At 52.4% G+C, this 19,145-nt stretch overlaps 1 protein-coding gene across 5 annotated transcripts in view; it reads left to right on the forward strand.

Moving 5' to 3' along the window:
* The window catches only part of POC1A (POC1 centriolar protein A), a 69,814-nt gene that overhangs the window by 39,385 nt on the left and 11,284 nt on the right, over positions 1-19,145 (forward strand). For 4 of the 5 annotated variants that reach the window (XM_078077554.1, XM_078077550.1, XM_078077545.1 and 1 more), the window contains one exon: positions 10,557-10,700. In XM_078077554.1, the coding sequence (XP_077933680.1) occupies positions 10,557-10,700 (144 nt within the window). Of the gene's footprint in view, positions 1-2,208; positions 2,415-10,556; positions 10,701-19,145 lie in introns of those variants that run through there. The other variant, XM_078077555.1, reaches the window with a different exon arrangement.

Raw genomic sequence — 19,145 nt, forward strand, 5'->3', positions numbered from 1 at the left:
CATCTTTATGGTAAATCTCCGACCACTGCTGGCTGCTGGCCAGGTGTGTGCAGACCTTGCTTGCTCCTGACTGTCAAGCTGCATAGGGACCCCTGAGCGGCTGGGGCCTGACATTCCACAGACGGGGTGGCCGCTGCCTGGGGACCTCCGCTGATGACCAGGGAGACTGAGGCTTTGGGAATTGAACTGCACTGAAACGTGAGCTGGTTTTCTGCGTCTGGGAACTGTAATCCCCAGGCCAGTGGTGGGCCTCATGGGCCTCTCCTGGGGTCTTTAGCCTGGGGGTTTGCCCATTGGTGATGTCCAATGGAGAGGTAGTGATCACCTTGAGTACAGAGTGGCCGTGATGGGTAGTGTCAAGTGCAGTGCCATGTGATGGGCAGGTTGGGTTTCTAGGGGTATTTCAGTTGTAACTGCATCTTTTTTTTTTTTAAGTCAGGCTTATTAACATACAAATCGTAGCATTCACCATTTTGTTTATTCATTCTTTTTTTTTGAGTAAGCTTTACGTCCAACATGGGATTTGAACTCACCACCCTGAGATCAAGCGTTGCATGCTCTACTGACTGAGCCAGCCAGGCGCCTCAGCATTCACCATTTTAAAAAATGAACCGCTGGGGTGCCTGGGTGGCTCAGCCGGTTAAACATCTGACTCTTGGTTTCAACTTAGGTCATGATCTCAGGGTCATGAGATTGAGCCCCACATAATCGGGCTCTGTGCTCAGCGCAGAGTCTGCTTGGGATTCCTTACCCCCTTCCTCTCCTTCCCCCTCTGCTCCTCCCCCCACTTGCATGCCTTGTCTCTCTCTCTAAAATAAATAAAATCTTTAAAAAGTGAATTGCTCTATGAGTTTGGATAGACATGTACAGTTAATCACCACCATGATCAAAGTACAGAATATTCCCATCATACCAAAAATTCTTTTTTGCCTCTTTATATCAATCTTTTCCTTCCCCCTCCAGCCATAGGCAACCACTAATCTGCTTTCTGTCACTACAAATCGGTGTGTGTTTTTCAGAATTTGATATAAATGGAATCATGTAATTATATTATTCTTTTTGGTCTGTTGTTTTTTTTTTTTCACTTAGCCTAATTATTTTGAGATTCACCCATGTTGTTACATGTATCAATAGTTCATTTCTTTTTATTGCTGAGTAGTACTCCGTAGAATGCATACACCACAATTTGTTTATCTGCCTGTTGGTGAACATCTGGGTTATTTTCAATTTTCGGCTATTACAAATAAAGCTGCTGTTAACTTTTATGTACTTATCTTTATACGGACATATATTTCCCTTTCTCTTGGGTACATACCTAGCTGTGGAATGGCTGGGACATAACAAGTGTATATTTAGCCTTTCAAGTAACTGTCAGACTCTTTTCTGAAGTGGTTGTACCATCTTACATTCTCCCCAGCAGTGTCTTGAGTTTGAATTTCTCTACCTCCTTGCCAACACTCGGTATTTTTGGCTTTTTAACTTTAGACCATTCTACTAGGTGTATACTGGTATCTTACTGTGATTTTTTTTTTTCTTTCAAAAGATATTTATTTGAGAGAGAGAGCAGGGGGAGTAGCAGAGGGAGAGGGAGAGGCAGGCTCCCCCCTGAGCAGGGAGCCCGACATGGGGCTTGATCCCAGGACCCTAGGATCATGACCTGAGCTGAAGGCAAATGCCCAACCGACTGAGCCACCCAGGCGTCTCTCTTACTGTGATTTTTATCTTGCATTTTCCTAACAGCTAATGATGTGTAGAGCATCTTTTATGTGTTTGCTTGCCATCTTTATATGTTTTTTGGTGAAGTGTCTGTTCAAATCTTTGGTTTTTTTTTTTCTTTTAATTAGGTTGTCTTCTCATTGAGTTTTGAAAGTTCTTATATATTGTGGGTACAAGTCCTTACCAGATATGTGACTTGCAAATATTTTCTCCCAGTCTGTAGTTTGTGTTTTCATTTTCTTAACAGTGTCTTTCAAAGAGCAGTTTTTAATTTTGATGAAGTCATTTTACCAACGGTTTCTTTTATGGGTCATGCTTCTGGTGTCATACCTAAGAAATCTTTGCCTAATCCAAGGTCACAAGGATTTTCACCTATGTTTTAGAAGAAAAGCTTATACAAATATTACAGTTTTAGGTTTTACATTTAGGTCTGGGATCCATTTTGAGTTATTTATTTATTTTTTTAAAGATTTTTATTTATTTACCTGACAGAGAGAGAGAGCACAAGCAGGGGGAGCAGCAGAGGCAGAGGGAGAAGCAGACCCCCTGCCGAGCAAGGAGCCCGATGTGGGGCTTGATCCCAGGACCCCAGGATCATGACCTGAGCCGAAGGCAGACGCTTAACGACTGAGCCACCCAGGCGCCCTGAGTTAGTTATTTTTTATATGTGGTACGAAGTATGTACCAAAGTTCATTCTTTTACATATGGATATCCAGTTGTTCCAGCAACTGTCTTTACTAAGTTGTTTGTGTACCTTCATTAAAAATTAATTGACCAGATATCTGTGGGTATATTTCTGGACTGCATTTGTTCCATTGATCTATGCATCTCTCTTTTTACCAGTACCACACTGTCTTGATTGCTGTAGCTTTAAACTAAGTCTTATAATCAGGTAATGTGATTTTTCTAATTTTCTTCTTTTCTTCAAAATTTTTTTGACTTCTCTAGTTGCTTTGCCTTTTCATATCAATTTTAGAATCGGCTTCTTGTTTCCTATAGCTGATTTCAGAGAGAACTGATATCTCAGCAAAATTGAGCCTTCAGTATGCAAACATGGTGTATCTCCTCATCGATATTGGTCTTCTTTGATTCTACTCTTCAGTGTACTATAGTTTTCAGCGTACAGATTTTGCATATATGTTGTTAGATTTATGTCTAAGCATTTTGTAGTGGGTTGAATGGTGGCCTCCTCAAAAATAGGTCTGTCCTGACTGACCCCCAGAACCTGCGAATGTGATCTTATTTGGAAAGAGGGTCTTTGCCAATGAAGTTAAGATAAATCTCGAGATGAGATTATCCTGGATTATTGGGTTGGCCTTAAATCCAATGACAAGTGTCCTTACAAGAGATACATGGAGAGAGGAAAAGGCCATGTGAAGATGGAGGTAGAGACTACAGTTTTGCAGTCATAAACCAAGGAATCCTGGAGCCACCAGAAGCTGGAAGAGGCAAGAAAGGATTCTCTCTTAGTCCTTCCACTAAGCACTAAGGGGGCCCTGTTGATACCTTAATTTTGGACTTCTAGCCTCCAGAACACGGAGAGAATAAATTTCTGTTGTTTTAAGTCACCAAGTGTGACAATTTGTTAGAGCAACTGTAGGAAAGTAATAACACATTTCATGATTTTTGGTGCTATTGAAAATGGCCAAGGATTTTTGAAAATTAATGAAAGGCATCAAACCACAGATCTAAAAAGCTCAGAAAAAGGAAAAAAGGCTGAATAAAAAACAAAAACAAACTCTGCACAAATTACATTCAAGCTTCTGAAAACCAAAGATTAAGAGAAAATCTTGAAGGTAGACAGAAAAGTGACATTGTATACAGAGGATCAAAGGTAAGAACCACAGAAGAATTCTCATATGAAACTATACAATCCAGAAGTCATTGGAGTAACATTTTTAAAGTATTGAAAGAAAAAGACTGTCAACCCAGAATTCTGTACTTAGCAAAAATACCTCTTAAAAATGAAAGAGAAATAAAGACTTTTTTTCAGACAAAAGCTGAGAAAATTTGCTACCACCAAACTTGCTCTATAAGAAATGTCTCTTTTCTCTCTCTTTTCCTTCTGGGATTCCAGTCACACATGTTAGACAATTTTTTTTTTTTTTTTTAAAGATTTTATTTATCTATTCATGAGAGACAGAGAGAGAGAGAGAGAGGCAGAGGGAGAAGCAGACTTCCCGCGGAGCAGGAAGCCCGATGCGGGACTCGATCCCAGGACTCTGGGATCATGACCTGAGCCGAAGGCAGACGCTTAACCATCTGAGCCACCCAGGCGCCCCCATGTTAGACAATTTGATATTGTCTCACAGTTTATGGATGCTCTGTTCTGGGTTTTTTCCCCCCCTATTGTGTCAGTTTGAGGAACTGATCAATGTTGAAGGACATTGATTCATTTTCCTCAGCTGGGCTGAGCCTACCAATTAGCCCGTCAAAGCCATTCTTCCTCTCTGTTACTGGGTTTCCGATTTCTAGCATTTTCTTTTTTTTCTTTTTTTTTTTTTTATTTAAAGATTTTATTTATTTATTTGAGAGAGAGAGAATGAGAGAGAGAGCATGAGAGGGGGGAGCGGGAGAGGGAGAAGCAGACTCCCTGCCGAGCAGGGAGCCCGATGCGGGACTCGATCCAGGGACTCCAGGATCATGACCTGAGCCGAAGGCAGTCGCTTAACCAACTGAGCCACCCAGGCGCCCTGATTTCTAGCATTTTCATGGACTCTTATAATTTCTACCTCCCTGGTGGAATTCCCCATCTATCCATGTGTGTTGTCCACACTTTGCAGTACAACCTTTAACATACTAGTCATAGTTATTTTAAATTTTATGTCTGATAGTGCCAACGTCAAAGTCATCTGATTCTGCTGAATGCTTTTTTTTTTTTAAGATTTTATTTATTTATTTGACAGAGAGGTAGTGAGAGCAGGAACACAAGCAGGGGGAGTGGGAGAAGGAGAAGCAGGCTTCCCGCCAAGCAGGGAGCCCCATGTGGGGCTCAATCCCGGGACTCCAGGATCATGACCTGAGCCGAAGGCAGACGCTCCGACTGAGCCATCCAGGCGCCGCTGCTGATTGCTTTCTGTCTGACAGTGGGGTTTTTTTCCTTGCCTTTTTGTATGTCTCATAATTTTTGATTAAATGCATACATCATGGTTAGGATAGTAGAGACAGAAGTAAATAGTCTTATCAGGAGTTGAGCTGAGTTTAGTGTTATTGTGTACTTAGGGTAAGGCCTGGGTGTAGGAGGATTGTTCTCAGTGTTCCTGCTCCATCCCCAGCTATCAACCTTCCTCTGGGGCCTGTGCCTCAGAGGGCATCTATTTCCATGCTCTTACCCCTACCCCAGCAGTAGGCTGCTGGTCCTTGGTTCTTGGTGGTGGCTGGCTTTGTTGCAGGTCTTCTCTGTTGTGCTGGCCCCAGCTTCAGTCTTAGGCAGGCCTTACATCCCTGGGTCTCAGTAGTAGGGCATTCTTAGTAGTCCATCCCCTCCCTCAGCCATAGGAGGCCCGAGTGATCTTGGCTCAGGATGGTTTCTTGCCTCTCCCACCAAGGGCAGAGGATTTTTATCTTTCTTTGCTCTCCTCCCAGTAGCTTACAGGTTTTGTTTTGTAGGGAGAAAGGTTTCGTGCCCGCTCCCTTCCTCCAGGTCTGCACCCTCAAGGATGGTTTTCTCCCATCTCCTGCCCTGCCCCCAGTCTTTTTCATGAACGCCCAGTGGAAGTCTATGAGAAACCTGTGGGTGGGCACAAATTCCCCCTTGTGTCCGTGGCTCTCAGGGGTTCTTCACTCTCACCCTCTCTACACTCAGCCTCTAGCAATGTGTTGGCTTAACCCCGTTCTTCTCACCCACTTGTGTAGCACTCAGTGTCCCTTCCTCCCATGCTTTGCCAGAGGTGAGTTGATGCTCTCACTTTGGTTTCCTTAGAAGAGTCTCTCTTTCCTTAGATTTCAGGTTAGTTGTTTGTTTTGTGACTTCAGTTCTCTGATTTAAGAAAGTTATGATTCTTTAGGATTGTCGGCTTTTTTCTTGTTAGGTTGGGCTTAATGTTTTCCCCAACTTTCTACATCCTAGGCAGGGGTTCCTTATCCATATCTACATCTTGATGATGAACCAGTGAGACCATAGTCAGTCCAGATGGGTTGATTGCTTGTCACAAGGAAGACCTACGAGCTGTTTTGTTGTTTTGTTTTTTAATAAACGTATGGGTTGGTGACCCATGTGTTCGAGTGGCTGAGATCAACGAGATATTTCTGCAGTTTCTACTGTGTGCAAAGTGCTGAGCTCCTGGTGGCCTGGGACAGGCCGGTGGCAACAGAAACTGAGGCGAGCAGAAGATGAACCTGCTATGAGAGCCTAGGATCCCATACCAGGGCGGGGTGAGAGGGGGCACCTACGGACCCCAAGTGAGATTTCCACGAAGTGAAAGAGATTTGGCTCTTCTGAGTCTTCACCTTTTTTTCTGTTGACGTTAAGAGGTTTGTATTTGGCAAAAATGAAAGCTGTCAGCTCGGTGCAGCTGTGTAGGTACGTAGTGTGTGTGTGCCGATGTCCTTGTCCCTGAGAACCGCCGCCTGGGCCCCTGGGACCCTTTGATGTTGAACAGGCAGAGCACTGACGGCATTTCCCCCTCACCTGCTACCCCGGGTGTTCCGTCACTGTCATTGCTCACAGCCCAGTGCGTGCGTCCCTTCCCACTCCCGTTCGTCATCTCCTTATCTCTGCTTATCGCTTGTTTGCCCAGCCCTGGGAAGCACGCATCTCCAGGGTGCTGTGGGGTAGGGCCGCGGGCCCTTTGCCTTGGCAAGGTTTCATTACCCAGGAATGTCACCGTGGGGGCCTGGGCTCTCGGAGGTGGCCAGTGTGTGTGTGGAGGGCCTGCTCTGTGTTCAGCTCTGTGCCGGGCAGGCGGCCGGGAGGGGGGCGGTGCAGGGGTTGATGCAGGAAGTGTTCGATGCCGGATGTATGTGGAAGGCACGTGGGGGCAAAACTGCAGGCCGTGTCACCTGTCAGAGGCTGCCTGATGTCAGGGGACTGCCTCTGCTGGGGGTTCCGATCCCAGCTCTGTCATTTCCTGGGTGACTTCGAGCAAGACCTCTAACCTCCCCGAACCTGCTTCCCCATCTGAAAAGTAAGCTTAATAATGCCTGCTGTGAAGGGCCGCGGTAAGGACTAAATGAAGTGACATGTATAAGCGCTGGCACGCGGCAGGTAACAGGTGGACAACATGCGCTGGCCTGGTGGCGCGTGCAGTGCTGTCCTGTCCGCCGGTGAGAGAGCGGACGGCAAGCAGAAGGGGCCGTGTCCTGGGGAAGGTAAGGCGAGGACCAGATGGCGCGGCCAGAGGAATAGCCTGGGCCAGGCGGGACCCTGGGCTTGTGAGGAGGCCCTCCCGACGGTCCCTTGCCCTCGGAGCTTCCGTCTCCCTTGTAACCTGGCCGCAGCCCGTGCGAGCTGGGAGTAGGCAGGGGAACAGGGCGGTTCCCGCGGCCCCGCCCTCCGAAGGCTGCCTCCCTGCCTCGGCTCGCAGTTGCTGTCCTCAGTGCACCTTTGGAGCTAGCTCCGTTTGGGCTCAGAAGGGTTCCTGCTGCGAGTCAGCGGTGCTCCCCCTGCTCCCCCCCACTCCCCATCATCACTGTGCTTCCAGAGCCTCGGCTCGGCGCTGTCAGCTTCTGGGCCGTTTTTCAGAAACACTCAGAATTTCCATTCTGTCCTTCCCAGGCAGCCGGCAGCACCCGTCTGGCCACTCCTTGAGGATGCTGGCTGTCGGGACGGAGGGCTGCCTGGCTCCCGCCCTCCCTCTCGTGGCCTTTCCTGAGGGAGCCCTGGGGACCCACTGTCCAAAGGAAGAGTGTGCATGTCTGGAAGTGGGGGGGGGGGTCCTTCGGAAGCAGTGGGCACAGGGCTGGAGCCGCTTCTCAAGAAAGGCCTGCTGCTGATTTTAGAGAAGTTCCTTTCACAGCCCAGCCCTTTGGGGCGGGGGGCAGGCCCAATCATCACCCTCATCTTGCAGATGAGAAAGTGGAGGCCCGGGAGGTTAAGCCTCTTGCCCAGGGCCACCTCGCTGATCAGTCCTGGAGCTCAGATGTCGGCCAAGGCCTGTCTGAATCCCTGCTCTTCCCCACTGCACTCTGCTGGCTCTTGACGTTGCCGCCTAGGTCCGGGGGCTGCTGCAGGGAGGTGAGGGCTGGTTGAGGCTTCTGGAACATTTCCTTTTGGGGTGGACTCCTGCATAGGCATTGGGATCTGAGACTGTGTGCCACGGCCTGTCGAGAACCAATGTTGTGGTTGAAACTGGCCCTCATAGTTCTTATAATTACAAGACACACTTCAGCAGTAACCATCAGGAACCTTTGAAAAAATGAAGGTTTATTACTTACAAGACCTAGAAATAACACACGTGAGGCCACACAGCAAGGGTGAGGGTAGAGGGTAGAGGGAGCGAGTGCCTGGGGTTCCACTTTTATTGGGATTGAGGGTAGAGGCCTAGGGATTTTCAGGGCTCACTCTTTAATGGTGAATTTTAAACATAAGAGTGGGAATTTAAGAAAAAACCACGTGGCCATATGGTCAGTTAACAAAATCTACCAAGATCTGGGAAACAAAGGAGCCTCCATGGTGGGGGGTGGCCCAGCCCTTTACCTGGTCGTGGGCGGCAGCAGCGTGTTTATTCAAGATAGCCCTCTTCGAGTGGATGCCTCTCTGAAGTGGATGCCTGGGCAGTCAAGAAGTCAAGCGCTTGCATTACAAAACAGGAGGAAAACCCCCACACCTGTCAGGGCTGCACTAGCCAAGCCCATGGACTTCTGGAGGACTTGGCGGGGGGCGGGGGGTTGGGGGGGCCGGCCCTGGTGGGTGAAGGGCTTACAGAGCGGCTGCAGCACGCAGCTGACCCGCCCATGATGGGCTTGCACGCAGGACGCTGCTCCTGTTTTCGAGAACACCCCTCGAGCTCTGTGTCTCATCTTCAGATTCTCTCTCACCTCCAGAGCCTGTGTTTTTCCGGGTTCAAAAGGACATGCACTGGAGAGTTTGCTATCTATGAGACTAGAACACTTTCCAAATAAAGGAAAATAGGCGGTAGGGTCCATGTGCCAAACTGCCCTCCCTGGCTACTTGGGAACCCTGTCCTGGGCTGATTCGCTTCTAGGACTCTGATGCCCGCCCAGGTGAGCATGTCCAGAGCAGAGCATCTTCCTAGGGCTGGGCCACTGTGGGTTCATCCAGGAGATGGGCAGACTCAGAGATGCAAGCCGACTGCTGGTGGCACGTGTGCAGGCAGCCTAGGTGAGCCCCAGTCGTAGCCAGTATACTCTGCCAGCTGGGTGGAGTTGCCGAGGCTCTGTGGCACATGGGTAGCTGGCAAGCCGTGAGCCCAGTGATGTCCTAGATTCAGAAGGGACAGGGGTGATGGGCGTAGGCAGGAGACAGGGAGAGGGACGCGGACCCATGGACGGGCAGTGGGCCCTGTGGGCAGGCCGGCATTGGTCCGTCCCACTTGTGTGTCCTGGCCCTGGAGATGGAGTGGCTGGAGGAACAGGGCAGGGGTGGGGCAGGCACAGGCGTGTGGGAGGCACAGAGGCGCTGCCCATCAGGCGTTCAGGGTTGCAAAGCGAATGGAGGCCAGGATGCTGGGGGCAGGGGAAAGGAAGGGTGGATGAGGGCCTTCCAGTAGGAGGGACCTTGGGAACTGGGCGGGAGGGGAGCTGTGGAAGGAGGTAGGCTAGAGTGGGGTGCCTTGTCAGGGGGCTCGAATTTTCTCCCAAAGGCAATGGAAAGCCCTGGAGGACTGGCAAAGCCAGGGAGTGACGTGGTAACATTTGGAAGTTTGTGAGGTCGTGGTTTAAAATCCTGAACCCCAAGTGTGGCTGCCTTTATGGGTTACTGGGGCTTTGGGGCCGGCCGAGAGTGAGAGTCTCACCAAGTACGTCATTCCTTCAGGGAGCAAGTCCACAGAGGAAGGTTCCAAGACCAAAACTGGGGCATCTGCCGACTGTGTCCTCGGGAACCCGGTGGCTCTGGGAATCCCACCCTACTGAACACATGCACAGTGCTTCCTGGGCTAGGAGAAGCGTTCATCTGTATATAGAGTGGTGCCTGAATTTGGGGGGACCCATGTCGGACTGGGATGAGTCCCCTTAGGAAATCACCTGTGCTTGGTGATTGTGGGCGTGTATTTGGGGGTGGTGGTGGCAGAGGTTAGGCTGGCTTCTGCATTTGGGAGCTGAAGCTTCTCAGGCAAGAACACTGATCCCTCACATCCCTGGAACGTGATCTACAACAGCCCAGGGTGCCTGTCCCACCAGGCACAGGACTCCCACCAGCCATCTGGATGTTCACATAAAATGCCTGTTTTCCCAGGGGTTCTGCCCTTGGGTGGGGTTGGAACCCCCCCCCCCCAGTTCTAGGCCATGCCCATGCTGGGGGAGGGGAATGGGCCTTGAGCTTGCCAGGAAAAGGGGTGACTTCAGAGCCAGCCTGGGCTTCAGGGTCCCTGGACTCTGAGGGGCCTACTGGGGGGTGCGGGCGGCATGAGGAGGCAGCGGAGGGCACTCAGCGGCCCACCTGCCCCTCCCTCCCAGGCTCCTCCAGCCCTCGCTGCCATGTGCTTGGATGGCACTCCTCACTCATGGCCTGTGCTCAGAAAGGAAGTCCTGGAAAGTGGCGCGTGGCCCGGATGTGGGAGTACCACCACACTGCATTTCTCACCAGTATTTGGAACTCATGTTTTCCAGTTTGTGGGTGGTTTTCCACTTCATCCTTTGGAGGGGCTATTCTTCTTTCTGTGTTTCTTTAAGCCCTGAATGAGGACTGAAGGACTCCCTTTCTTTTCATTGTCTTTAGCCAGATGTGGATTTCCCCGTCCCTCCCGGCAGAGGCAGGAGTCAGGAGTCGGTGCAGAGCCAGCCCCAGGAGCCCATCAGCATGCCCCAGACGCTGACCAGCACGCTGGAGCACATTGTGGGCCAGCTGGACGTCCTCACCCAGGTAGGCTGTGACGTGCACTCACCCCACTTGGCCTGGCATTTGGCCTATTTGAAGTTGGGCAGCAGGTGCTGTATTTTTAAAAAACATCATCATAATGGACCTACTTTCCAGCACAAATTAATGAAGTTGCAGTGCCTGCCCTGAGGTCCTGGCTCTCAGAGCCATCTGAGCTGTGGCCAAGCCACTGGACCCCAGAATCACCAGTGCTAGATCCTGCCAGGGTGTTCCCTCCCAGGGCTGGCCTGGGCCACAGCAGAGCTTTGAAGGAAACACTGCCCATTCATTCCGCTCATCGCGGGGTGGGCACAGTCCAGGGGCATGCCAGGGAACTGTGAGCACTGAGTCAAGGCATCTGGGAGCCCAGGCTCTGGCTTTGAGCTGGCATTGCTCTTATCCTCAAAGCGACCTTGGCAAAATCCCTTCGGTTCTCCAAGCCCTGGTGCGCTCCTCTGTGACATGCGGTGGTCACAGACTCTGTTTGTGGTCAGGGTTAAAGGAGATGAGTCTGTGGGAAGTGTTTGGCTTATGCCTGGCTCTAGGGAGCTGCTCAGTAAATGTTCGCGGTGGTGGCTGATCAGTGTCATCAGCAAGGCAGATGTGGGCCCCGGCCTCGAGCGTAGGTACACCTGGCAGTGGCTAATACAGGATCGGAGTGCCACAGTTTCCCTAAGAGCAGAATGCCCTGGCAAGAGGTGGCAGCCAGCACCGTGCGCATGAGAGTGGCCCTGGCAGGGGAAGCAGCCTGCCTGCAGGACTGGAGGGGGCCACGGGCACATCCAAGCAACGAGCAAAGCCCAGCATGGCTGGCGTGGGGCATGGAGGTGGTGGTGGGGGGGGCAGGCAAGGCAGGATTTAAAGGTCGTCAGGCCCCTTCCCCACCTCAGCTGTGGGTGCAGACCGCCTTCTCCTGTGCCAGCTCGTGGGTAGACCAAGGGGGTGGGCGGAAGGCAAAGGACCCCTGAGTCTCTGACAGAAATGGAGCTTCAGTGGCGTGCCATCCTTTCCCTCTGGATCTGGGGCCAAGTGAGAAAAGCTGTGTGTCATGTCCCGTGGTCCACGGCGTGTCGTGGCATCCCGGCTGGTACTGCACACCTTGGGCCCAGGGAAGGAAGGACCTTTGAAGGGAAAGGTCAGGCATCAGTGACTGGGGATGGTGGGGACAAAAGGTACATCAGACAGACGTTTCTGGAAGCCTGTTAACCCTTGAGAAGAAGGCCTGTGCTAAGGGAGGTATGAGCAACGTGCACATCCCCCACCTCGAACGCGTCAGAAACTGCCGAGCCTGCCTCATGTTCTTCACAGCCTTGCCAAGTGAGAGATCAAGGGAGGTGGAATCAATTAGAACTTTATAGGATAAAATTGGAAATTAAGTCTGAGAAGATGGTTAAAAATAGCTTCATTGGATCACTTCATTGGAGTATAGCACTAGAAGCATTTCCCGTCACTGTGTTTCAGGGTTTTGTTATGTGTTAGCAGTTCAGAGGGTGATAGTAATTTTGTAAGAAACTGGCATCACCGAGAATAATGAAGGCTCTCTTGTGGCCTGGGCCTCTGGCCCCGGGTCCGGATGGCTGTGTGGCACCCTTGTCCTACCTCACACCGTCCAGCCCCTTTGCAGATCCAAACAGCACTCCACCCCCGACCAGATGCCAGGCCCGTCAGCCAGTCACCTGCTCTGCCAAACAGTGTGCATTCCTCAATGTTCCTGACGGACTTGACACATCCTGAGGAGGAATCTTGGTTTCCACAGATGAAGCCCCCACTCAAAGCCTCAGCCTAGTTTCAAAGCGGTAGGAGGTGCATTTGTGCTAACTGGCATGCTGTCCTTGAGCTTGGTTGCTGGTTGTTTTCCAGACGTACCTCCTCTCTTGGATTTGGGGCTCTAGCTGAGGTGACCGAGCGACAGCCAGAGCTGTCTCCTGTGGGATTGAGCATTCCTTTCTCTTGGGACCAGCTTCCTGTCTCTAGAGGCTCCCCTGAGGCCTAGAGCCAGGTGACCCTGCTGTGCATAGCTCCCCATGTAGGTCGCTCAGCTGGGCTCTGAGCCTCCTTGGTCTGTGGGTGTTGGCCTCACACGCTACCCCCTCAGCGAGCACTCCTCACCATCTTGGTGTACCTCTGTGCTCTGGAGGGGCAGGGCTATCTCAGCTACCCCAACAGGGACTCCTACTTCAGAGTTGTCTGAATCATGTTGTTCTCTGTCTCACCCCCCTCACTGCCCCTTCCCTCCCCCACAAGGAAGTCTACTTCAAAGAGGCTTCTGAGAGGGAAGTTGCCCTTCAGTCCTCCATCCCGCAGAACATCCTCCAAGGAAGAACTGTGGGGGCTGCAGTGGCTGAGGATGTTTACTGAGTGAGTCACAGAGCCTTCAGCCCCTGGGTGACATGAGCAGGACACCCCGTTGTGGAAGCTCACAGTCCTCAGAGCCTGCCTTCCCGCTCAGCAGGCTGGTGTGGCCCAGTGACTGCGTCCTCCTCTCTGGATGTTCGTGGCCCGTTTGCGCCAGTCTGAAGGGCTGGGACCAGTTTCAATCCTCTTCAGTGGCCCGGAGGTCAGGCGGCTGAGCGCGCCCATGGAGAGTGGTGACTCAGCTTGCTTGGGTGTACATCCCAGTGACCTTGGGCAAGGTGCCTAATCTCTGTGCCTCAGTTTCCAAATGTGGAACACAGAGCTGATAAGAGTAGCCACTTCACGGGCCTGCTGTGAGGATTGGATGTGTTAGCTCCTCTGAGGCTCTCTGAGCAGTGCTCAGCAGCACCATGTACTGCCCTTGTCATTAGTCAGGGCCTGGCAGGGGTGGCGGGGGGATCACAGCTGTACCAGAAACAGCCCCCCCCCCCCGGTCCCCACTATCTCCTTGCCCAGAAGAGCCATGCCTCAGCCCTCGCAGCGGAGGTGGCAAGTTCCCTTCCTTGCTTGAGCCCTCTGCGTCTGGGGCCAGCAAGCGGGCAAAAGGCTTGTCGTCCCCTGGGAAGTAAACTCTCCTTGGGCCATGTGCAGCATCTGAAATCCAGCCCTTTGACTCCCCAGTTGGGGTTATACTGTTTTATTTTTTTAGGAATGCCTTTTCCATAAAATGCATACATTGTTCTTCAAAAGTGTACCCGTTCAGGGCGATAACTTTGGAATGCGTTGCAAAGTTCATAGGCCTTTGTCCATCTCCCAAGTGGGTGTGCTCTTTGGCCTGGCCTGGCAGGTCTCCCTACAGTGTTGTTTTAGATGGGAAGTCCACAGAGGGTGGGGATCATGTCCTCCTCGTCATCTTCCTTCTCCCTCTGTTTATCTGAGCCCTGCAACTTTCCAAGGGCTCTCCTTCATGGCCTTCATGTCATCTTCCCGCCTGGTGCCCAGCAGTTAGCATCATGCCAGGCACGGATAGGGTGTGAGTAACCGGCCCCAGGGGCCACTCAGCCTGGGACTTCTCCAGGATGCCGGGTGATCCTGAGCTCAACCCACTGTAGGCCAGGGCTCCCAGCTTCCCCTGCTAGAGAGTTTTGGGGTAGTCGGGGATGGCTTCATCAAGGAGTCCATCTGCAAGCCAAACTTGATCTTCCTGAGAGTTAAGGCCAGACTTTCTTGCTCTGTGATCACAGAGCCTGGTGGCCCTGAGGTCCCGGGCCAGAGAGTACACCCCCTGGCCCTGGCCCTTCTTTGTGTATGAGACACCCTTCCTTACCCCAGTGAGGGTGCTATTTGGGGCTTCACTGATTCCTCCACTGCGCTTCTTGGACCCCAGTCCCAGCTGGATGCCATGTTCCAGACAGCTGGGGTCTGTCTGGCCTTACACAGCCCTGCCAACTGTGGGGAGCAGAGTGAGCCACCTGCCCATCAGCTTGGACACACCTGTCCTCCTGGATTTGAGGACCGACCCCATCATTCATCCCCTGGGTGACTTTGGGCAGGTGACATTGTTCCCCAGAGCCTTATAAAGTGGGGACCGTCGAGCCAGCTCATGTCTCTGAGCACTGTTGGGAAGCCCTTGGTTAACTGGATTTGTTAGACCAGCACCGGCTGTTCCGTGGAGCACAGCACGAAGTCCGTGCGCTCCTGGGAAAGTGTGCGAAAGTACCAGGCTGGCCAGGTAACACAGGAGTGTCGGGACTGGACATTCCACAGGCCTCTGCAGCTGGTGGACTTGAGTCCTAGGAATGCCCTTGAGCTGCCAGTGAGACTCTAGTGGTCTGACTAGAGGGAGAGAAAGAAGAGATCTTTCCCCAGGTCCAGGGAGGGGAGCCCAGGAGGTGATGGGGGACTGGGGTACACGGGGGCTGTTGAAAATCAGGGATTGGGTCATGGGGCCCATTAGATGGGAGCCTTGAACCTGGACCCAGGCATTGGGCCAAGATTGAAGGTCTTCAAAGATGTATACTTATCGTGATAGCTGTTCTTTGAATCCAGTTATCCTAATGGTTGTTGGGGAAAATGTATTTCCTAACAATGGAGTTTAGGTTTTTCCTTTCTTTTCTTTCTTTCTTTCTTTCTTTCTTTCTTTCTTTCTTTCTTTCTTTCTTTCTTTCTTTCTTTCTAAGATTTTGTTTATTTGAGAGAGAGAGTGAGAGAACACAAGCAGGAGGAGGGGTAGAAGGAGAAGCAGGTTCCCCCGTGAGCAAGCAGCTCAATGCGGGGCTCGATCCCAGGACCCTGAGATCATGACCTGAGCCGAAGGCAGATGTTTAACTGACTGAGCCGCCCAGGTGCCCCGAGTTTAGGTTTTTCTTTGGAAACTTTCTGCTCCTCAAAACCTGGCATGGGAATTCTCAGGAACTGCTAGGGTTGAGTGGGTACCCCCTCTTCCTCTCATGACCCTGTACACACACACACACACACACACACACACACACACACACACACACACACAGAGAGAACACACACCTGTCCTATGGCTACCATGGGTCACTGACCTGCTGTTTTCTTCCTGAGAAAGTTAGCTCAACCTTAGAGGACTGTGAGGTCCAGAAAAAAAGACCCAGCTGCTCTGGCCCAGCTTTGTCTCCTTCTGTCTGTGTAGATCTGAATAAGCCTTGGGTTCCTCCTCTGTAGAGGGGAGCCTTTAGGCACTGCCCATCCGCCTATCCCATGGGGTAGGCAGCAGAGGTCGGCACCTCACGTGGGGCCGGGACTTCCCTTAGGGCCTTCTTTCCATGAGTCGCCTTCCCATCTCCCCTCCCTTTGAGGAAGGACTCCAGGGTGGGCCCTGTGGCTGCCAGGCCTGCCTGCTTGGGGTTGGGCATTCAATGTGTATCCAGACAGAGGCTCGGACCTTTCCTCTCACGTTCTTGTGGGGGTGTGTCAGGTGATCTAGGGGTCCCTTTCACAGATGCTGGAAAACTCACCAGTGAGGAGGGAGAGGCTGCTTTCCACAGCTGGCCTTGCTGCATGAGCTCACCTCCTGCGTTGGCCCCCTTTGCTTCCTTTGCGACTCCTGAGTGACAGAGGTTTGGGTGGTGTCTGGGAGTTGCAGAGTCCCTGGATCTTCCTCAAGGGCAAGGGGTGGGGCGCTGAGGCGTGGACAGTACCCAGGAGCTGAGGAGGCTACGGCGAGGGGCCTGGGCCCAACAAACGGCTTGGCGGTTTTGCCTCAGAAGCCCACAGCAGAGTTATTTTCGACTCTAGTTTCACATCTTGCTGCTTTTTAAAAATACCAAACCATGAAATTCCTGCTCCAACTATGTTTTTTTATGGCACCCGTGCTTCAGGCTGGCCACAGCAATGCTGTGATGTCACGTTCAGGTTCCTGTGACTCACCAGGGGCCGCTGGGCTCCAGGACTAGAACATGCGTGCAGTGGGAAGCAGGCGGGGGCAGGCCCACCCAGCCCCGCCGGTTTGGGCCTCTTGACATTTGAGTTTGTGAAATATCCAGGTTGTAACTCTGCTGATCTAACTCAACAAGGCTAAGGATTTTTGTCTGTGTGCTTTGGAGGGTTAGATAGAATGGCCTGTTTGTTTTGAGACATCCCGACCCTCCCCACCATGGTCCTGGCAGTTCCCTCTTTGATGGGCTGCTTGGGTGAGGCGCCTAGTTCCATGCCAGTAGGGAAGGTGGGAACGCAGGGCCTGCCTGACCACTCTCTGGGGCTCTCGGGATACCTCTTTCCTGGGCAGATGAACTGTTGTTTGTACAAACAGACTCTCGATTTTTAAGCAGTTGTGCCATTTTAGCTGGGGGCCAGCCCTCCCAGGTGCGCCCGGGCCGAACTCGTCGGGAAGGGAACAGCTCGTCGGCTGGGCAGAGTGAAAGTCTTCTGCCCAGCCGCCCCCACCCCCTGCCAGGACCCCTGTTTCTAGGGTGCATGCAGCCCTCAGAGACGGGCAGTGACCTGGGGTGGTGATTGCCGGGTCCCACAAACACGGGCCCTCTCTCCACATCAGCACCTCTGGCCACCTGGCCTACCTAGACCAGAGGGGGTCTAGCTGTCGTCCTCTGTACAGACCTTCAAGAGCTGCCCTTGGGCAAAGTCAGCTTCAGGACAGCCTGCGCTGCCGCCACTTGGGGTTTGGAGACAAGAGATTTGTTTTTCTCTGTCAAGAGGCTGCTTCCTGGGGACAGGACACTCCGTGGTCTGTGTCAGCGGCGTACTTGGGGTCTGACTCTAGCCGGCTGCGGAGGGGCTGGGCCCTGGTCCTTCCCCAGCCCCGTTGCTCTTTTTGGCAGTGTATCCACGGGCTCCTCTGGCCTTGCAGCAGAAAGCAAAGGCTGGTGCTGCTAGCGGCACTCAAAGGCAGGACAGGCTCGTGTTCATGAGTGCGTGGGGGGCTGCACAGCAGCTCCGTCTTCTCTGCTGTCTGCCCTCATGGCCAAAGTACCCCTCCCCTCTCCAAAGAAGCTGCAGACCGAAAGCCCCCGCCCACCAGATGGGCTTGGGATGGCTGCGGTTACCTCGGGGGGGGGGGGGGGGGGGGGCAGAATGTTCACGGTCCTAGGAGAGTTCTCCTGTGAGGCCCTGAGCCGGCTCAGCTCGGGGGGAGGGGGAGCGGGGGCTGGAGTGGGATAACAGGGCCCGTGCAGGGGCATCTCGTTCAGACTGACTCTGGGATTACTCTAGAGGAGGGAAGAAGGGGACTGCGGGTGGTTTGCTCGCGCTCCGCTGGGGACACAGGGGCCCTCCAGGGAAGGATGCTAAGCACTGGCCACATGAAGGGGCCTATGAGTGTTCTGGTTGTGACAGGCAGTCCCAAATCGGCCTACATGGCTCTGTGATGAACCAAGTCACAGCTGACCCTGTGTCCATTTGGCACTCTCCCAAATGAAGCGCTGCTAGAACAGGGGCAGGGAGAGCTACAGCTGGGCTGGCCACTTCCATCCCCCTGCCCCGTGGAGGGCCCTCTCCGGGCCTGGACTGCCGGTACAGACCCTCTTCCTTGGTGGATGAAAAAAGGCAGAAAGATGCTTTCAACTCAGAGAGGCATGGCTTCTCAGGGAGCGGGTCCATGCCCCCCCCCTTCTGATTTGGGCCCAGCTGGTGGCTCCAGAAAACCATCCAAGATGAGAGGCTAGGTTTCCTACCATGGGCCAGTGGGTCCTGGACAGGACAGGGGAATCCTGTGAGCCCTTCTTCCCTGAGCTGGGCCTGTTGGGCTAGGGCTACAGCCTGCTTGCCAGACGGTCCTGAGGCCTCCAACAAGCTACCTGACCGTCTGTCTGACTTGGGATGATGGTGTTTTATCGGGTTGTGGTAAATTAACTACCACATTGGATTACAGATTGTTGGAGAAGTCAACTTCCGAAGAATTGGAATGCAGAAGGTGGTCCGAGCCAAGGTTCACGCCCCATGCTTAGCCCTGTTTGGACTCACCCTGGAGTCAGAGTACAGCAGAGCCTGTGGCCGAGCAGTGATTGGCATCCTGCACCTTAGGGCCTGTCCCGGTTAGACCCTTGCCTCCCTGGTGGCCTGCCCAGGGCTGACAAAGAGATGAGCTTGAACTCAGGCCAGTGTGGGTGGGATATGCAGCTCAGATCTTCTGTCCTGGTGTGGGTAGCACCCCATGGGTCCCAGGAGCATTCAGTTTTATGGATGGTGATGAGTGGACCCACTTTTTATACCTTCTCTTGTGGGGGTAAGTAGTAAGATGGAAAAGTCTGTGTTCATTTAAAAGGAGCTGCTTTTAAGCCACAAGGAAGGTAAATTAGCCAAGATTCCTTAATCCCATGGCTAATCCACCAATAGAAAATAGTGTTTCATGTGCTTCCCGAAGAGAGCTAATCCTCAGTAGAGGTGGGGGCTGGGGGGCTGCAAAAACGTCAGAGAAATCCTATATCCCTGAGATAATATGAAACAGAAACACGGACCTGTGGGCTCGAAGGACAAAGGCTCATTTTGTATTGTTAGCCAGCAAACTGGGGGGTGAAAGGGGTTGGTTAAAAAGACAGTTGCTGAGCCCAGAGAGATTGAGAGGAATTTCTTCAGAAACACATTTTGTTGTGCATCGACTGTGTGTGATCCTGG

This window comes from Halichoerus grypus, chromosome 1 (genome assembly GCF_964656455.1).
Source record: "Halichoerus grypus chromosome 1, mHalGry1.hap1.1, whole genome shotgun sequence".
NCBI classification, from domain to species: domain Eukaryota; kingdom Metazoa; phylum Chordata; class Mammalia; order Carnivora; family Phocidae; genus Halichoerus; species Halichoerus grypus.